General features: G+C 52.5%; 2 protein-coding genes across 5 annotated transcripts in view; both read right to left on the bottom strand.

The window, feature by feature from the left end:
- SIPA1L3 (signal induced proliferation associated 1 like 3) overlaps positions 1 to 16,609 on the bottom strand; it is a 308,993-nt gene that overhangs the window by 43,294 nt on the left and 249,090 nt on the right. For all 4 annotated transcript variants that reach the window (XM_050768874.1, XM_050768873.1, XM_050768876.1 and 1 more), the window contains exons 13-15: positions 14,629 to 14,756; positions 5,296 to 5,414; positions 2,751 to 3,178 (exon numbers count right to left, since the gene is read on the bottom strand). In XM_050768874.1, the coding sequence (XP_050624831.1) occupies positions 2,751 to 3,178; positions 5,296 to 5,414; positions 14,629 to 14,756 (675 nt within the window). The remainder of the gene's footprint in view (positions 1 to 2,750; positions 3,179 to 5,295; positions 5,415 to 14,628; positions 14,757 to 16,609) is intronic.
- The window catches only part of SPINT2 (serine peptidase inhibitor, Kunitz type 2), a 230,800-nt gene that overhangs the window by 134,562 nt on the left and 79,629 nt on the right, over positions 1 to 16,609 (bottom strand). The gene's annotated exons all lie outside the window — the stretch shown is intronic.

Here is a 16,609-nt window from a genome sequence, read left to right as displayed (position 1 = left end):
TGAGCCCAGGAGTTCGAGGCTGCAGTAAGCTATGATTGTACTGGTGCACCCCAGCCTGGGTGACAGAGCGGGACCTGTTTCTAAAAAACAAACAGCCACTTGTCTAGGGAGATGAACAGAGATCTAAAACACTCAGACAGTCTCTCTCTCTATCTCCTCTTTCCTCCTTCAGCCCCTCTTCTGGCTCTTTGACGCAAGGAGATCCTTGGATCACGGTGTGCCCGGGGAAGTGCTGACATTACAGTCACTCAAACACAGCAGTTTTCAAATCTGTCAGAGAACACTGTAAGCCATGACATCATTTGAGTGGGGATTGATTGGCATTAAACATTTTTAGATACAGTAGACTGGATCAAAGTGTATCACACACAGATTAAGAATTATTTTGGAAACCACTGCTTCACCTTTTTTTTTTTTTTTTTTTTTTTTTGAGACAGAGTCTCGCTCTGTCGCCAGACTGGAATGCAGTGGTGTGATCTTTGCTCACTGCAACCTCTGCCTCCCGGATTCAAGCGATTGTCCTGCCTCAGCCTGCCAAGTAGCTGGGACTACAGGTGTGCACCACCACGCCCAACTAATTTTCGTATTTTTAGTAGAGATGGGGTTTCATCATGTTGGCCAGGATGGTCTCAATCTCTTGACCTTGTGATCTGCCTGCCTCGGTCTCCCAAAGTGCTGGGATTACAGGTGTAAGCCACGGCACAAAGCTATTTTTTTTTTTAAACATAAATATTTCTGTGTAGATGGACACAATTCTACTGCAGACTGTGGTCAGAAGTCTGAGTTGGCTGCCTGTGTGTAGGTGTCCTGTGTGGAGAGAGGCTGGGGTTTGAGGACTGGCAAAGGGTTTAGGGAGCCACTGGAGAGGAAGATCCCTGCACCAACCAGGTTCTGAGCCCTGATAGGAATCGGGGATTCAGGTTAGCCCACCTCAGGCATGGTCAGGAAGGGATGTGGAGCTGTGGACTCAGGGGCTGGCACTGAACACTACAGCACAGCAAGCCCTGCTGGGGTCGCAGCACCCTAAGGGGGTCCAAGGATGAGGCTGAGCTCTGTTTGTGTGAAATACTTTTCCCATCTCTGTGCCCTTTTCTAGAAGGTGGCTCACCGCCTCCATCAGAACGTCAGTGTGTGTGGTTGGGACTCCAGGCTGCTGGCTGGCCAATGCCTGCTTTTTTTTTTTTTTTTTTTTTTTTTTTTGAGATAGAGTCTCACTCTGTTGCCAGGCTGGAGTGCAGTGGCGCGATCTCGGCTCACTGCAACCTCTGCCTCCTGGGTTCAAGCGATTCTCCTGCCTCAGCCTCCCGAGTAGCTGGAACTACAGGCGCCCGCCACCATGCCTGGCTAATTTTTTTGTATTTCAGTAGAGACGGGGTTTCACCACGTTGGCCAGGATAGTCGCGATCTCCTGACCTCGTGATTCACCCGCCTTGGACTCCCAAAGTGCTGGGATTACAGGCGTGAGCCACCGTGCCCGGCCAATGCCTGCTCTTTCTCTCTTACTCCTGTCTGCCTCTCTACCAGCGGCTCTCAAAGTGTGGTCTCTGGGACCAGCAGCATCAGCATCTACTGAGAACTTAATGCATATTCTCAGCCAGGCACGGTGGCTTACACCTGTGATCCCAGCACTTTGGGAGGCTGAGGTGGGCGGATCGCTTGAGGTCAGGAGTTGAGACCAGCCTGGCCAACATGGTGAAACCCTGTCTCTACTAAAAATATAAAAATACAAAAATTAGTTGGGCATGGTGGTGGGCACCTGTAATCTCAGCAACTCGGGAGGCCGAGGCAGGAGAATCGCTTGATCCTGGGAGGTGGAGGGTGCAGTGAGCCCGAGACCGCACCACTGCACTCCAGCCTGGTGAACAGAATGAAACTCCATCTAAAAAACAAACAAACAAAAAACACCAATGCGTGTTCTCAGGTCTCCCGCTCCGACCTACTGAATCAGAAACTCTGGGTGGGGCCCAGCAGCTGGGCTGAACAAGCCTTCGACGGCTTCTTTGGGGACCATCGCCCTATATTGTAGAGCCTGGAAGGCCAAACCATGACCTTCCAGACCTCCTTGTAGCTGGGATGGCCCCGTGACGCCAGCTGCTGAAGGGGAAAAGTGCTTGCTTTCTCCATAGGAAGGGAAAGGTGCTTGGAGGCTGCCACCTTTCCCTCTGTTCTCTGCCCCCGACTGCCACTCGACAGACACCACAGCTCCATCTCAAGGCAGGGAGACATAAGCCAGCACGGTAAAGATGCCGCGCAGGGAGATACAGAGCGCCAATCCTTGAGGCTCTCCATGAGCCGCATCACTAACCTGGCTGTGCCCTCCCTGGACTTCATGTCAGGGGACTGTTTGTTACACCTCTATTTGTTTAAGCCATAGTGGGTCAGGTTTCCTATTGCCTCCAGTCAAATGCACTCTAACAGATACAGTCTGTGACCCTTGAGAAAGCATACAAACTTTTGGTCTCAGCAGAGAGCAAAGAAAAAAGAGACAGGGGGTCAGAGAGAACCAGAGACAGATGAAAACAGACAGAAGGCCAGGGGTTTCTTTCCTTCCACCTGGGGTCCCTGAAGGCTGATGGATGGGCAATAAGGCAGAGGTCCATGAGCACCCCAATTCTGTCAGCAAACCAGTGACTAGGCGCATGCATCCGTGAGTGTGTTTCTGGGGAGGAGAACCCCACCATCAGGACCCTAGAAGTACAACTGGCAGAAGTGGAAAGTGGCCAGAACCCAGACTAGGTTCAAGAGCTTACCTGGGCTGCCTCGGTGGGTCTCGGCTGCCCCCTGCCAGTCCCGTGGGGGTGCTGGAGCCGGAGGAGTACAGCTTCGGTCGGTAGCCCTTGCTTTGGCCAGCAACTGTGGGGGCAGGGGAGACCTCCCGCCGCCTGTCTGTGTGGTGGGACCTCCCGGCGGCCTCACGACCCCCGCCACAAAGGCCCATACTTCCAGGGGGCTTGTGTGGCTTGGCGGGCCGTGGAGCCTTGGCCAGGGACATGCAGCTGGGGCTGGAGGTGTAGAGGGTGGTGTCGATGCCACTGTCGCTGGAGCCACCCTTAGAGAGGGGGTCTTGCTCCGGCTCCAGGGGGTCCAGGGGGTCGAACCAGCGGTCGTCACTGTGGCTGCTGGATGCGTTGCTGGAGAGGGTGTTGCTGCTGGAATGACTTGAGTACTGAGGTTCTCCCTGAGGGGCAAGAGAAGCATGTCATTCCCAGACTCCAGGGCAGGGGCGCATCTTCCCTCGCTGGGTCCTCCCTCCGCCTGGGCCTGAACCCTGGGACCAGACAGCTTCAAATCCTGGCTTCTCATCTACTGGCTGTGTTACCTTGGGCAAGTGATTTACCGTCCCTTTGCCTCAGTTTCCACATCTGTACAGTGGAGGGTGATAGTAAGCCTGCCTAACGGGACTGCTCGGAGGAACAAATGACATCACGCACAGAACGTGCTTCCCACACCTCAGACTCAGAGAATTTAAGACTGAGCTTGGCACCATCTTCCCTGTCTCAGTGACTCCAGCCATGCTTTCAGCTGCCCCTGCCAAGAGCCGTGGACTCACCTTGACCCCGCTTTTGCTCTCACTCATGTCCAGCCCAACAGCAAACCCTGCTGCCTGCGTCCTCAACACAGATCCGGGACCTGTCACTTCCTGCTCCACGGCTCCGCCTGGTCCTGTCCGTGCCTGTCCTGTCCTCTCCCCGGGGCCAGTGCAGCAGCCTCCTCCCTGGTCTCTCTGCACCCTCATCCCCGTTTATTCCCCATGCGCAGCCAGTGGGAGGCTGGGAACACCTGAGTTACATTATGTCCCCCACCTGTGGCTCCATCTTACTCCAGGCACAAGTGAGAGTTCCCACCACGGCCCACGGGGCTTTGATGCTTGGGTCCCGGTTTCCGACGTCATCTCCCCTCCCTCCTGATCACGTTGCTGCGGCCATGGTGGCCCCCTTGCTGTTCTCTGAACACACTGGGCACTCCCCCTCAGGGCCTCTGCACCTGCTGCTCCCTCTGCCTGCAATGCTCTTCCCTGAGGGATCTTCGCGGGCTGCTCCTTCCTTCACTCCAGGTTTCTGCTCAAAGGTCACTCCCTCAAAGGCCCTCTCTGACCACGTCATCCTCGAGATGCAGTGCTTGTCACTCTCTCCCTTGGACTGTGCGTTTTCTTTTCATTCTTTCTTTTTTTTTTTTTTGAGATGGAGTCTCGCTTTGTCGCCCAGGCTGGAGGGCAGTGGTGCAATCTCGGCTTACTGCAGCCTCCGCTTCCTGGGTTCAAGCTATTCTCATGCCTCAGCCTTCCAAGGAGCTGGGATTACAGGTGCCTGCCACCACACCTGGCTAATTTTTGTATTTTTAGTAGAGATGGGGTTTTATTAGGTTGCCCAGGCTGGTCTCGAACTCCTGACTGCAGGTGATCTGTCTGCCTTGGCCTCCCAAAGTGCTGGGATTACAGGCGTGAGCCACCATGCCTAGCCCGCGCTTTTTCTTATACAACAGATCTGTTTATCTTCTTACTGCTTGCTGCCCCCACTGGGAAGTCAGCTTCCTGAGGACAGGGCTGGTCTGTCCTCTTCATCATCATGGTCCCAATGCCTGGAGTGTTGTAAGGGCTTGTCAAACACCCACTGAATGAATGGATACAAAGAGATTGCCAAGAGCCCCTGTAAACCATCTACTCCTCCTGGACACACAGGACTACATTTCCCAGGCTTCCTGGGACATGTAAGACTACATTTCCCAGCCTCCCTTGCAGTTAGGTGTGGCCACATGATGGAATGGAAGTGATTCATGCCATTTCCAGGCCTGGGCTAAAAAACACCTCCCACATGATCTTTTCTCTCACTCACCTCCACTGTTGGAAAGATGCAGGGACCTAGCAGAGGGCTTGGAACCTCTGCGGAAGAGCAGAGCCACAAGAGGGAGGGAGCCCGGGCTCTGAATCACCATGTGGATGGTGGGTAGATGCTCACTGAATACCTGCACTGTGCTGTTACAGGAGAGGGAAATCCACTTCTACTGTATGAGGTCACTGAGATTCGGGGCTGTCTGTTACAGCAGCTGATTTACCATGACTGATGGAACAAAGAGGAAACTGCAGCTCGAGGAGGTAAGAGATTTGCCTAAGATGACTGCTGACGAGGGCTGGAGCCAGAATGTGAACCTGGTTGTTTCCAACTCCAGACCAAGTATTCAACTCCTCTGCTGAGTGGAAGGTGGCAGAGGTGGAGGATGTGCCCAAGTATGAAGCTCCCAGGCCACACCCAGGTAGGCCTGGCTCCCCCAGTGGGGCAGGGTGTTGCCCAGACTCACTTTGGAATGCCTGTTGGGGGAATCTTTGCCTGCTGCATCCTGCCTGGACGGGTGCTTGTTCCCGCTGCTTCCGGCTATGGCTGAGAGCCTGGCCTGGGCGGGCACATGCCACAAAGGCTCTGTAGGAAAACAGGAGACACACCAGTGGTTAGGAATGACTCAGGCCAGGGCCTAAAGAATCCGGCCCCTCTGCCAGCCTGTCTGCTCACCCAGGGCATGACCCCATCAATTTATGCCTTGGAGTTCAACACTCAGTAACAGAGAATACATCTCAGCACATACTATGTGCCAGACACCGTTCTGAGAGCCTCACTGAAGCCGTACAATATCCCATTTCCCTCCATCCCTGTCACCCAGACTAAAGTGCAATGGCATGATCATAGCTCACTATAACCTCGAACTCCTGGGTTGAAGCCATCCTCCCGCTTCAGCCTCCCAAGTAGCTAGGACTACAGGTGTGCATCACCATGCTTGGCTAATTTTTTTTTTTTTTTCAGGTCTTGCTACAGCATCCAGGGTGGTCTTGAACTCCTGGCCTCAAGTGATCCTCCTGCCTCAGCCTCTCAAAGTGCTGGGATGATAGTGAGATGATAGGTGTGAGCCACCATGCCTGGCCTCCTTCACCCATTTTTCTATGAGTTTGACTATCTTTTTTTTTTTCTTTTTGAGATGGGGTCTTGCTCTGTCGCCCAGGCTGGAGTGCAGTGGTGTGATCTCAGCTCACTGCAACCTCCACCGCCCAGGGTTCAAGTGATTCTCCTGTCTCAGCCTCCCAAGTAGCTGGAATTACAGGTGAGCACCACCATGCTCAGCTCATTGTTTTGCATTTTTAGCAGAGACAGGGTTTCATCATGTTGGCCATGCTGGTCTCGAACTCCTGACCTCGTGATCCACCTGCCTTGGAAATTCTTTACATATGCAAGGTAGTAATCCTTTGTTGGTTATATGTACATAATTTTTTTTTTTTTTTGATACAGAATCTTGCTCTGGCACCCAGGCTAGAGCGCAGTGGTGTGATCTTGGCTCACTGCAACCTCCTGGGTCAAGCGATTCTCCTGCCTCAGCCTCCCGAGTAGCTGGGATTACAGGCACTGGCCACCACACCCAGCTAATTTTTGTATTTTTAGTAGAGACGGGGTTTCACTATCTTGGCCAGGCTGGTCTTGAATTCCTGACCTTGTGATCCACCCATCTCCATCTCCCAAAGTGCTGGGATTACAGGTGTGAGCCACTGTGCCCAGCCCATAACTTAAAAAAAAAAAAAAAAGGAATCATAATAAACACTGTCCTACAACTTAATTTTTCACTTTGTAATATATCTATACTTGCTTTTCTCTTCATATCTTCACAATAGGTCTTCACATAATTGAACGTGATGTTACCCTAAGAGTATTGCACCAAGTGAATATACATCAATGATCTGCCAGTTTCCTACTGATGGATATTTACATTAGCTTCAACAGTCTTGCAATGGCCTTCCCTCTACATGCGACTTTGAGCAAGTGTAGGATTGTGTGTGGGACAGAGAGTTCTACTGGTGGAACTGCTGGTCCAAAGGTGAAGCGGGTTTAAGAGTAGCGGCTGCTGTGGATGTCAGGCAGGGCGCAGTGGCTCATGCCTGTAATCCCAGCACTTTGGGAGGCTGAGGCGGGTAGATCATGAGGTCAAGAGTTTGAGACCATCCTGTCCAACATGGTGAAAGCCCATCTCTACTAAAAAAAAAAAAAAAAAAAAAAAAAAAAAAAAAAAAAAAAAAAAATTGCTGGGCGTGGTGGTGTGTACCTGTAGTCCCAGCTACTCAGGAGGCGGAGGCAAAAGAATTGCTTGAACCTGGGAGGAGGAGGCTGCAGTGAGCCGAGATCGCGCCCCTGTACTCCAGCCTGGCGACTGAGCAAGACTCTGTTTCCAAAAAAAAAAAAAAAAGTAGCAGCTGCTGTGGATGTCAACTGGTTTAACCTCTCCAGCCTAGTCAGTATGCCTGAACCGAGTATCTTGATGACCTTAAAAAAAATAATTGGCCAGGCGCCAAAATACAGGCTCATGCCTGTAATAACAGCACTTTGGGAAGCCAAGGTCAGGGGATCATTTGAGGTCAGGAGTTCAGGACCAGCCTGACCAACATGGTGAAACCCTGTCTCTCCTAAAAATATAAAAAAATTAGCTGGGTGTGATGGCACATGCCTGTAGTCCCAGCTACTTGGGAGGCTGAGGCAGGAGAATCACTTGAATCTGGGAGGTGGAGGTTGCAATGAGCCGAGATTGTGCCACTGCACTCCAGCTTGGGCAACAGAGCAAGACTCTGCCTCAAAAAAAAAAAAAAAAAAAAAAAAAAATATATATATATATATATATATATATATACACACACACACACACACATACATATATAGACCACCCCCAGTGGAGGGCATTTAGATATTATCTACGGAAATTACAAATGCACTAACTGAGAAGCTGAACGCTGGTGGTTTAACCCCAAAGCTGACTTTTGATCACTACGGTATTCAAGATCATTAACATAATGATAATTCCCATTAAGTGCGTGTTCTGTGTCAGGTGCTATCGCAAGCATTCTGCATATATCACCCTGATGTATCCTCCCAGTACCACTGTGAAGTGTGTATCAGGAGCATCTCCAATAGATGTGGAACAAGCCTCGGGGACGTTAAGCAGCTGGTCCAAGGTCACACAGTAGGAAAGGGCCAGGCAGGACGTGGGGCTCAGGCTGGCCTGGTTTAGCGCCCGTGCTGTCAAGCCCTGCCTCCTTCCTGGGTTTCACCAACAACAGCAATGCTGGCAGTGGTAGAGAGTGAGTGCCCAGTAGGAGGAGGCCTTGTTCTAATGATGGGCCGTGGACTTGGCCGGCATTATCTCACTGGACACCCCCCAAACTGCCCTGGAAGGAGAGACACCTAGGATGTCCACTACAGGAGTGGGACCTGAGGCTGACGGGGAGGAGGTCACTGCTGAGGCCGCACACCAAGCACATGCCCAACTCAGAACTGTCCACCAGGCCCTGTGGGACCCCTGAGCCCACAACCACAACACTGCCACCTCCGGTGCAAGCCCAGGGTACTCTAGGGCCCAGGTTCCTGCTGGGGAAGGTGGCCTGGGTGACCGGGCAGAGCACTCAGGGCCACTGCAGAGAATGACCTGGCTGGACGTCATCTAGTCTCACTTGAGGGTGTCACTGCCTGTGTGGCTTTCACTGGGGAACCATGGATGCGAGAAAGTGGGGAGGCTGGCCTCTTTGTCCACCTGCCCTGCCTCCGTTGATGGTTTACCTCTTTGGGACATCTTTATATGACCAGAAGGTGCTGGTTCCCTGGGAGGCAGGCAGTCACGCTGGGAAACCACATTTATACAGAGCAGAGCCCATGGCAGTCACATCGGCCTCAAAAACCACAGACAACTCCAGCGCTCTGCCTCTGGGCTGACCTCTGCTCCTGACTTGAGACTCGAACTCAGATGCCCTGCAGCATCTCCACTTGGGTATCTGTCGGGCACTCTCACCGAACATGGCTAAGGCCAAGGTCAAGGGCTGTACCTTCCCCCAAACCTGCGTCTCCCACGGTTTTCCTGCTCAGTTCATGGCTTCTCCTTTCAGCTGCTGTGGCCAAAACCCCTGTGGCATCCTTGACTTCTCTCATGCCCACAACTAGGCATCATCAGGAAATTTGGTTAACGCTGCCTTTATTTTATTTTATTTATTTTATTTTTTTTTTGAGACGGAGTCTCACTCTGTCCCCCTTGCTGGAGTGCAGTGGCCGGATCTCAGCTCACTGCAAGCTCCGCCTCCCGGGTTCAGGCCATTCTCCTGCCTCAGCCTCCCGAGTAGCTGGGACTACAGGCGCCCGCCACCTCGCCCGGCTAGTTTTTTTGTATTTTTTAGTAGAGACGGGGTTTCACTGTGTTAGCCAGGATGGTCTCGATCTCCTGACCTCGTGATCCACCCGTCTCGGCCTCCCAAAGTGCTGGGATTACAGGCTTGAGCCACCGCGCCCGGCCTAACGCTGCCTTTAAAATACTATATCCAGAACCGCGTATCTCCCCCTTCCTCTGTCCCCACCTGGTCCTGCTCTCACCCCACCTGACAGTAATCTGTAGCCAGGGGGGCCCTGGGAACACCCGAGTCAGATCCTGCCCCTCCTCTGCACAGAAGACTGAGACCTGCGGCTCCTGTCCCACTCTCAGTACAGGACAATGGCCTCCCTGTGGCCCACGAGGCTCCACATACTCTGCCCCTGTTCCCTCCCTGACACATGGGCCTCGTCGCCACCACCTCAGGGTCTCCGACTAGCTGTTCACTTTCCCTGGAATGTTCTCATTCCCACTGACTTCTTCGCATTGTTCCAGCCTCACCTGAAATGTGATTTGCTCAGAGATGCCCCCCAAACCCTGTCAATGTCTTTCTGCAGGCTATGACAGTTTCCACTTTTTTGTTTGTTTGTTTGAGACAGAGACTTGCTCTGTTGCCCAGGCTGGAGTGCAGCAGCACAATCTCGGCTCACTGCAACCTCCGCCTTCCGGGTTCAAGTGATTCTCCTGCCTCAGCCTCCCGAGTAGCTGGGATTACAGGCACCTGCCACCCCATCCAGCGAATTTTTGTATTTTTAGTAGAGACGGGGTTTCACCATGTTGGCCAGGCTGCTCTCGAACTCCGGACCTCAAGTGATCCTCCCGCCTTGGCCTCCCAAAGTGTTGGGATTACAGGCGTGAGCCACCACGCCTGGCCTAGTTTCCACATTACACTCAGCATTACTGTTGATGTTTCATCATCATCGTGTCCCTGTTATTATCCAATTCTCCCACCAGACTGTCAGCTCCAAGAAGACAGAAAACATGCCTGCCGGGCTCACCCGGTATCCCTGGCACCCAGCCTGGTGGCATCATCAGTTGAATGCATGCACAGGTGGAAGGCCAGCTTCCTTGCCATCCTGGCTGCCCCTGCATTCTCCTGCCCCAGCTCTGCCCTCAGCAGGCCCTGATCCTGGTTCTCTGGATCAGCCCTCAGTGACCTGCTGGCCTTCCTACCGCAACCTCGACATGCTGGGCAGGGGACAGCGTGAGAGATACGCTAAAACCCTGGGCCAGGCACAGTCTCAGGGCAGCCAGTGACCCTGGAGGCACCTTCCCAACCTGGGTGCTCTGAGGCCTGGGAAACGCTCACACTCTATGGGTAAGGGGTTGTGGGTGGAGCTTACGGGGGGGTCCTGGGACCCAACAGGGCTCCGTTCATATCCCGCTTAGTGACCTGGGACAAGTGACAACCTTTCTGTGCCTCATCGTCCTCCTCTCTGACCAGGGGCAGTCGCAGTGCCTACTCTGGCGCGTTCCTGAGACGACTAAACACGAACGCATGTGCAGCGCTGCACACCGCACAGTCCACAAAACCGTGCGGCTGTTATTAGGACGGCTCGCTCCATCGGGGCTGGGCAAACCCCCACATTTGCTGCGAAGCCTGATCCTTGCCATCTGTAGTGAACTACCTTTTTTTTTTTTGAGACGGTGTTGCTCTGTCACCCAGGCTACAGTGTAGTGGATCACGGCTCACTGCAGCCTCAAGCTGCAGCCATCCTTACCCCTCAGTCTCTTGAGCAGCTGGGACCATAGGTGCGCACTGCCACACCTAGCTATTTTTTTTTTTTGTAGAGGCAGAGTCCCGCTAGGTTGCCCAGGCTGGTTTCGAACTTCTAGCCTCAAGCAATCCTCCCACCTCAGCTTCCCAAAGTGCTAGGATTATAGGTGTGAGCCATTGTGCCCGACCTTTTTTCTGGGTCTTGAATACATTCTAGACCTCACAATGATTTCTTTTTTTATTTTTTAGACGGAGTCCTAGTCTGTCTCCGAGGAATGCAATGCATGGTCTCAGCTCACTGCAACCTCTATCTCCTGGGTTCAGGTGATTCTCCTGCCTCAGCGTCCTGAGTAGCTGGGATTACAGGTGCATGCCAGCTAATTTTTGTATTTTTGGTAGAGGTGGGGTTTCATTATGTTGGTCAGGCTGGTCTTGAACTCCTGACCTCAAGTGATCCAGCCGCCACTGCCTCCTAAAGTGCTGGGATTATAGGCGTGAGCCATCGCGCCCGGCCTCACGATGATTTCTAAACAGATTTCCCTGATCTGTGTGGGCGTGTGTGTGTGGCAGCAGCAACTTTAGGAGTCAACTATAACAAGGTCAAGGAAGTGAGTGGGGAGCCAAGCTCCAGGAGACGGAAGAGGGAAGGGAAGGGCAACAGTGAGTTTCTTATCTGGGGCCCATGGTGTATGCGGGAGACATTTCCTCCCCATTTTCTACTTTGGTGTGTAATAAAATAGCCAAGCAACACTTTTCTCTTTTTCTGAACTTGGTGAGGAAAAAGGAAAAAAGGGATCCAAATCTATCTGTCTTGGAGCAAAGATGACAGAATTAGGGGCAGTGACAGGCATGATTAAGTGTGCTGAGGACAGGAGCAAACCACGCACGCCCTGGAGGCAGCAAAGAGGCTGAGGCCCCAGCAGTTCCACCTGCTTCCCTGAAGCCCAACCGCTGTCTCTGGTTTGTTTTTTGTTTTTTTTTTGAGACAGAGTTTCTCTCTCGTTACCCAGGCTGGAGTGCAATGGCACGATCTCAGCTCACTGCAACCTCTGCCTCCCTGGTTCAAGTGATTCTCCTGCCTAAGCCTCCCGAGTAGCTGGGATTACAGGCATGCACCATCACACCTGGCTAATTTTTGTATTTTTAGTAGAGACGGGGTTTCACCAAGTTGGCCAGGCTGGTCTCAAACTCCCGACCTCAGGTGATCCGCACCCCCCTCGGCCTTCCAAAGTGCTGGGATTATAGGTGTGACATTGTCTCTGGTTTAAGAGAACCATGGGCTGAGACACTAAGGAATTCTCCAGGCCACAAATCTTGGGGCATGCAGCCTCTTCCGTACCCCACAGCAGCTGGGAGAGCTGGTGTGCTGATGGGGTCAGCTCTGCCAGCTGCCTGGAAATTCTCAAACACTCCCTAAGAGGACATCTCCACCCCTCCCACTCTGACGTCACCGCTTTCTAACATTGCTTATTTGTTTGCTTCCTTCTGAATCCATCTTGCCCATTCAACTGCTAGTTCTCAGACTTCAAAGGGGCTACAGGTTTGTTCAATGGAATTATGTTTAAAATATTCATCTGAGTAGTTCACAACTTGATTAATAATGGGGAAGAAACATTGAGAAGATGCTCAATCTCAGCAGTCTTCAGAAAAACGCAAATTACAAACACAATGTCAGCCAGGTGCGGTGGCTCGTGCCTGTAATCCCAGCACCACTTTGGGAGGCCGAGGTAGGAGGATCACTTGAGCCCAGGAGTTCGAGACCAGCCTGGGCAACTTGGCAAGACCTTGTCTCTACAAAAAATGTTTTTAAAAAATAATAAATAAAACCACAATGTGACGGCACCACCTGCCCATTGGAATAAATGAAACACAGAGGCTGGTGAGGGCATAGAGCAACTAGAACTCTCACATGTTGCTGGACAGAGTATAAGATGCTTTGTCATTTTGGGAAACAGTTTGGCATGTTCTTATAAAGTTAAACATACTGGCCCTGTGCGGTGGCTCACACCTGTAATCTCAGCACTTTGGGAGGCTGAGGCGGGTGGATGACTTGAGGTCAGGAGTTCAAGACCAGCCTGGGCAACATGTTGAAACCCTGTCTCTATTAAAAATACAAAATTAGACGGGAGTGGTGGCGCATGCCTGTGGTTTCAGCTACTCGGGAGGCTGAGGCAGGAGAATCGCTTGAGCCTGGGAGGCGGAGGTTGCAGTGAGCTGAGATTGCGCCACCGCACTCCAGCTTGGGCAACAGAGTGAGACTCTGTCTCAAAAAAATAAATAATAATAAAATAAAATAAAATAAAAAAGTTAAACATATGACCTAGAAATTTCACTCCCAGGTGTATACCCTACAGAAATGTGAGCATATGTTCATCAAAAGACAGGCACAAGAATGTTCCCAGCAACACTGCTCTAGGCAGTCCCAACTGTAAACAACCCAAATGTCTATCAACACCAGGATGTGGCAATACATTGTGCCTCATTCAGACAACCGGGGATACCGCTCAGATACTGCGATACACTGTGCATTCACAGGGCTGGCTGTCACCAGTGTAACACTGAGTGACAGAAACCAGACACACATACACAAAATAGACACAGTGTGATTCTGTATTCCATGAAATTCAAAACCAGGCAAAGCTCAGGCTATGAGAAGTAGGACAGGGTTCCTTTGGGGATACTAACTGGGAGGGGAATGGGCGTTTGGGGAGGCTAGCCATGTTCTGTTTCCCGCCTGGGTGTGTCCACTCTGTGATAGATTATCAGGCTATGCACTCATCATGTGGGCTCTTCTCTTTTCTTTTTTTGAGACAGAGTCTTGCTCTGTCGCTCAGGCTGGAGTGCATCAATCTCGGCTCAATGCAACCTCTATCTCCTAGGTTCAAGCAATTCTCCTGCCTCAGCCTCCCCAGTAGCTGGGATTACAGGCATGTACCACCACACCTGGCTAATTTTTGTATTTTTAGTAGAGACAGGGTTTCACCATGTTGGTCAGGCTGGCCTCGAACTCCTGACCTCAAATGATCCACCTGCCTTGGCCTGGCCTCTTTTTTATGAGAAAGTCTTGCTTTGTCACCCAGGCTGGAGTGCAGTGGCATGATCTCAACTCACTGCAACCTCCGCCTTCCAGGTTCAAGTGATTCTCCTGCCTCAGCCTCCCGAGTAGCTGGGACTACAGGCACGTGCCACCATGCCCGGGTAGTTTTTGTATTTTCAGTAGAGATAGGGTTTCACCATGTTGGCCAGGCTGGTCTCGAACTGCTGACCTCAGATGATCCTCCCACCTCGGCCTCCTAAAGCGCTGGGATTATAGGCGTGAGCCCCTGCGCCCAGCCATGTGGGTTCTTAACATGTGCTGTATGTCCATAAAAGTTGAAAACAACATAGGAGGGTTTATGTAATGAAAAGCCACAGGACGCAGTCAGTCCTGCTCCTGAGAGCATCATGCTTAATCTTTTTCAGCTACCTTCCCTGGTGGCTCCCAGCTCTGTGTCACACAGCTGCACGCTGGCTCCGGCCTTATCAGCGGGAGCAGACGAAACCTGCCGATGCCTCGTCTGGACGGATAAGGATCTCGCTCCCTGGTTCCGCTGCTCTCCTGGGTGCCCTCTCTAGTCTTACACGTGGCGCTTACAGCTTTCTTTCGTGTTTTATCTGTCACTGACAGGAGGGGGAGTGTCGCCTGTCAAGCTCTAAGTAAGAGGTCCTGTGGAGTGAGGTGGGCGGGTGGGCACAGTAGCTGGTGGGGGCCCTACCTGGCTTCTGGCGTTCCATGGTGCTCTCCTGGCTTGTCAGGCCGCCGGAAGAGGAGTCGCCGCTGGACGTCCCATCGTGGCTGAAGTGGGGATCAAGAGATAGCAGGGGGTGTGGGGCAGCCGTGTACCTGCAGGGGACGAGAGGAGACGTGCCCAGGGTGAAAGACCAGCCTGTGTCAAAAACCACCTGAGCCTCAGCCTTGCTTGCCAGTGGGGTTTTAGACACATGGGAGGCTCCGCCGTGGATGACAGAGAGAAAGCTGTTAGCAAGGCTGGATGAGTAAGCCTGGAAACGTGCTATTAGCTGCGGGTCCAGGATGAGAGTCTCGCCTGGGAAGCCTGCCAGGGAGCTGGTGGTGGTGGGGCAAGGCGGGTTCCTCGGGGAAGGAGGGGGCAGAGGCCGCTTGGGCCGACAGCCCTACCCCTGGGCTCCTCTCAGGGGTCTTGTTTTCTGGCTGTGACATGGGGTGAACGTCCCCAGCAGCTACAGCCCCAGGCTTATCTCGGGCTGCCTTGCTTTCTGATGGAGACAGCAGGCTAGGGAAGCACTCATGGGTGCAGCAGGCCCTGAGTTGGGCAATTGGGGCTTCAGACCTCACCATGGCCTCTTGCTTAGACAGATGCAGCCACTTCCTAGCCCCGAGCCTCAGTTTCCTTAGCTGTCAAGAGGCAATAACAGTAAGCCCTTCTCAGGACTGAAGGATGCCCCGTCATGCCCAGTGTTTAGCCATGGGCTGACTCCTGACACATGGTAAGTTGGGACACCTGGCTGATGGGCTAGAACTCTGCCTGTTCTACCATGGTCAGTTCACAAGGTAACATTTTCTACCTCATAGGGTTGGGGAGTGGATGGAATAAAGTTATCCCCTAGACAGAGGTCCTCCTGGAGGCCAGCTTCACACACTCACAGGCAAGGCTAGGATTTAAGGGAGGTGGTGGTAGAAGGCTCTCACTGTGCCCTCATGTCCCAGTGGCATTCTTTTTTTTTTTTGAAACGGGGTCTCGCTCTGTCAACCAGGCTGGAGTGCAGTGGCATAATCTCAGCTCACTGCAACCTCTGCCTCCCAGCTCAAGCGATCCTCCCAACTCAGCCTCCTGAGTAGCTGGTACTATAGGTGCATGTTACCATGCCTGGCTAATTTTTAGTATTTTTTGTAGAGATGGGTTTCACTATGTTGCCCAGGCTGGTCTCGAACTCCTGGGCCCAAGCTATCTGCCTACTTCAGCTTCCCAAAGCGCTGGGACTACAGGTGTGAACCATCACGCCCAGCCCCAGCGGCCCTGTCTACAACCATGGGGTGAATCTTGTAGACACTTCCTAATGTCCAGTCCTCCCTGGATCACAGTCGGTTGTGGTAGAAAGTCTTCTCCCTGCCTCAGGTTGGTTCAGAGACAGGCCTGTGACACAATTTTGACTGATGAGACATGAAGGGAGGTCAGAGTTATTAAGACGCCCACAAAACATTTCCAGTTCTCTACTTCCAAGCAGGTGGCAGGACACACTTCCGGGTCCCTTGAGACTGGCTGAATGGAGTTATGTGACCAGCGCTCGTAGCTGAGCTGTCAGGGAAGTGACTGGGAGTTGCTGGCTGCCTGGGGAGCCTGGGTCCTGAGAGGTCCCTGCCAACCAGCAGTGGAACTGAGGAGGGGCCGAGAAATAAACTTTGCTGATTTAAGCCACAGAGACTTTCAGGTGTCTGTTACCCAGCACCGTCTGACTGAAACGGGGTAAGTCTGCCCAGAGGCTTCTGGGAAATCTCCTTGCTCCTAAGAGGGATGACAAGAAAAGATGGCCTCTCTTTGCCCTCCAGATGCTGCTGGGTCCAGACTTAACATCACAAGCTGCGGCTGCCGTCCTGCTACCAGCCTGCAGGTGAGGCCCACTCTGATGGTGGAAGAGATGAGGCAGAAGGAATCTGGCCCTTGATAATGTGGTCAAGAAGCTGGGTTCACCCTCCCTGGAACCTGCCCTGCTCCTTAA

This window comes from Macaca thibetana, chromosome 19, assembly GCF_024542745.1.
Source record: "Macaca thibetana thibetana isolate TM-01 chromosome 19, ASM2454274v1, whole genome shotgun sequence".
Taxonomy (NCBI): domain Eukaryota; kingdom Metazoa; phylum Chordata; class Mammalia; order Primates; family Cercopithecidae; genus Macaca; species Macaca thibetana.
This window is presented reverse-complemented; position numbering and strand designations above follow the sequence as displayed.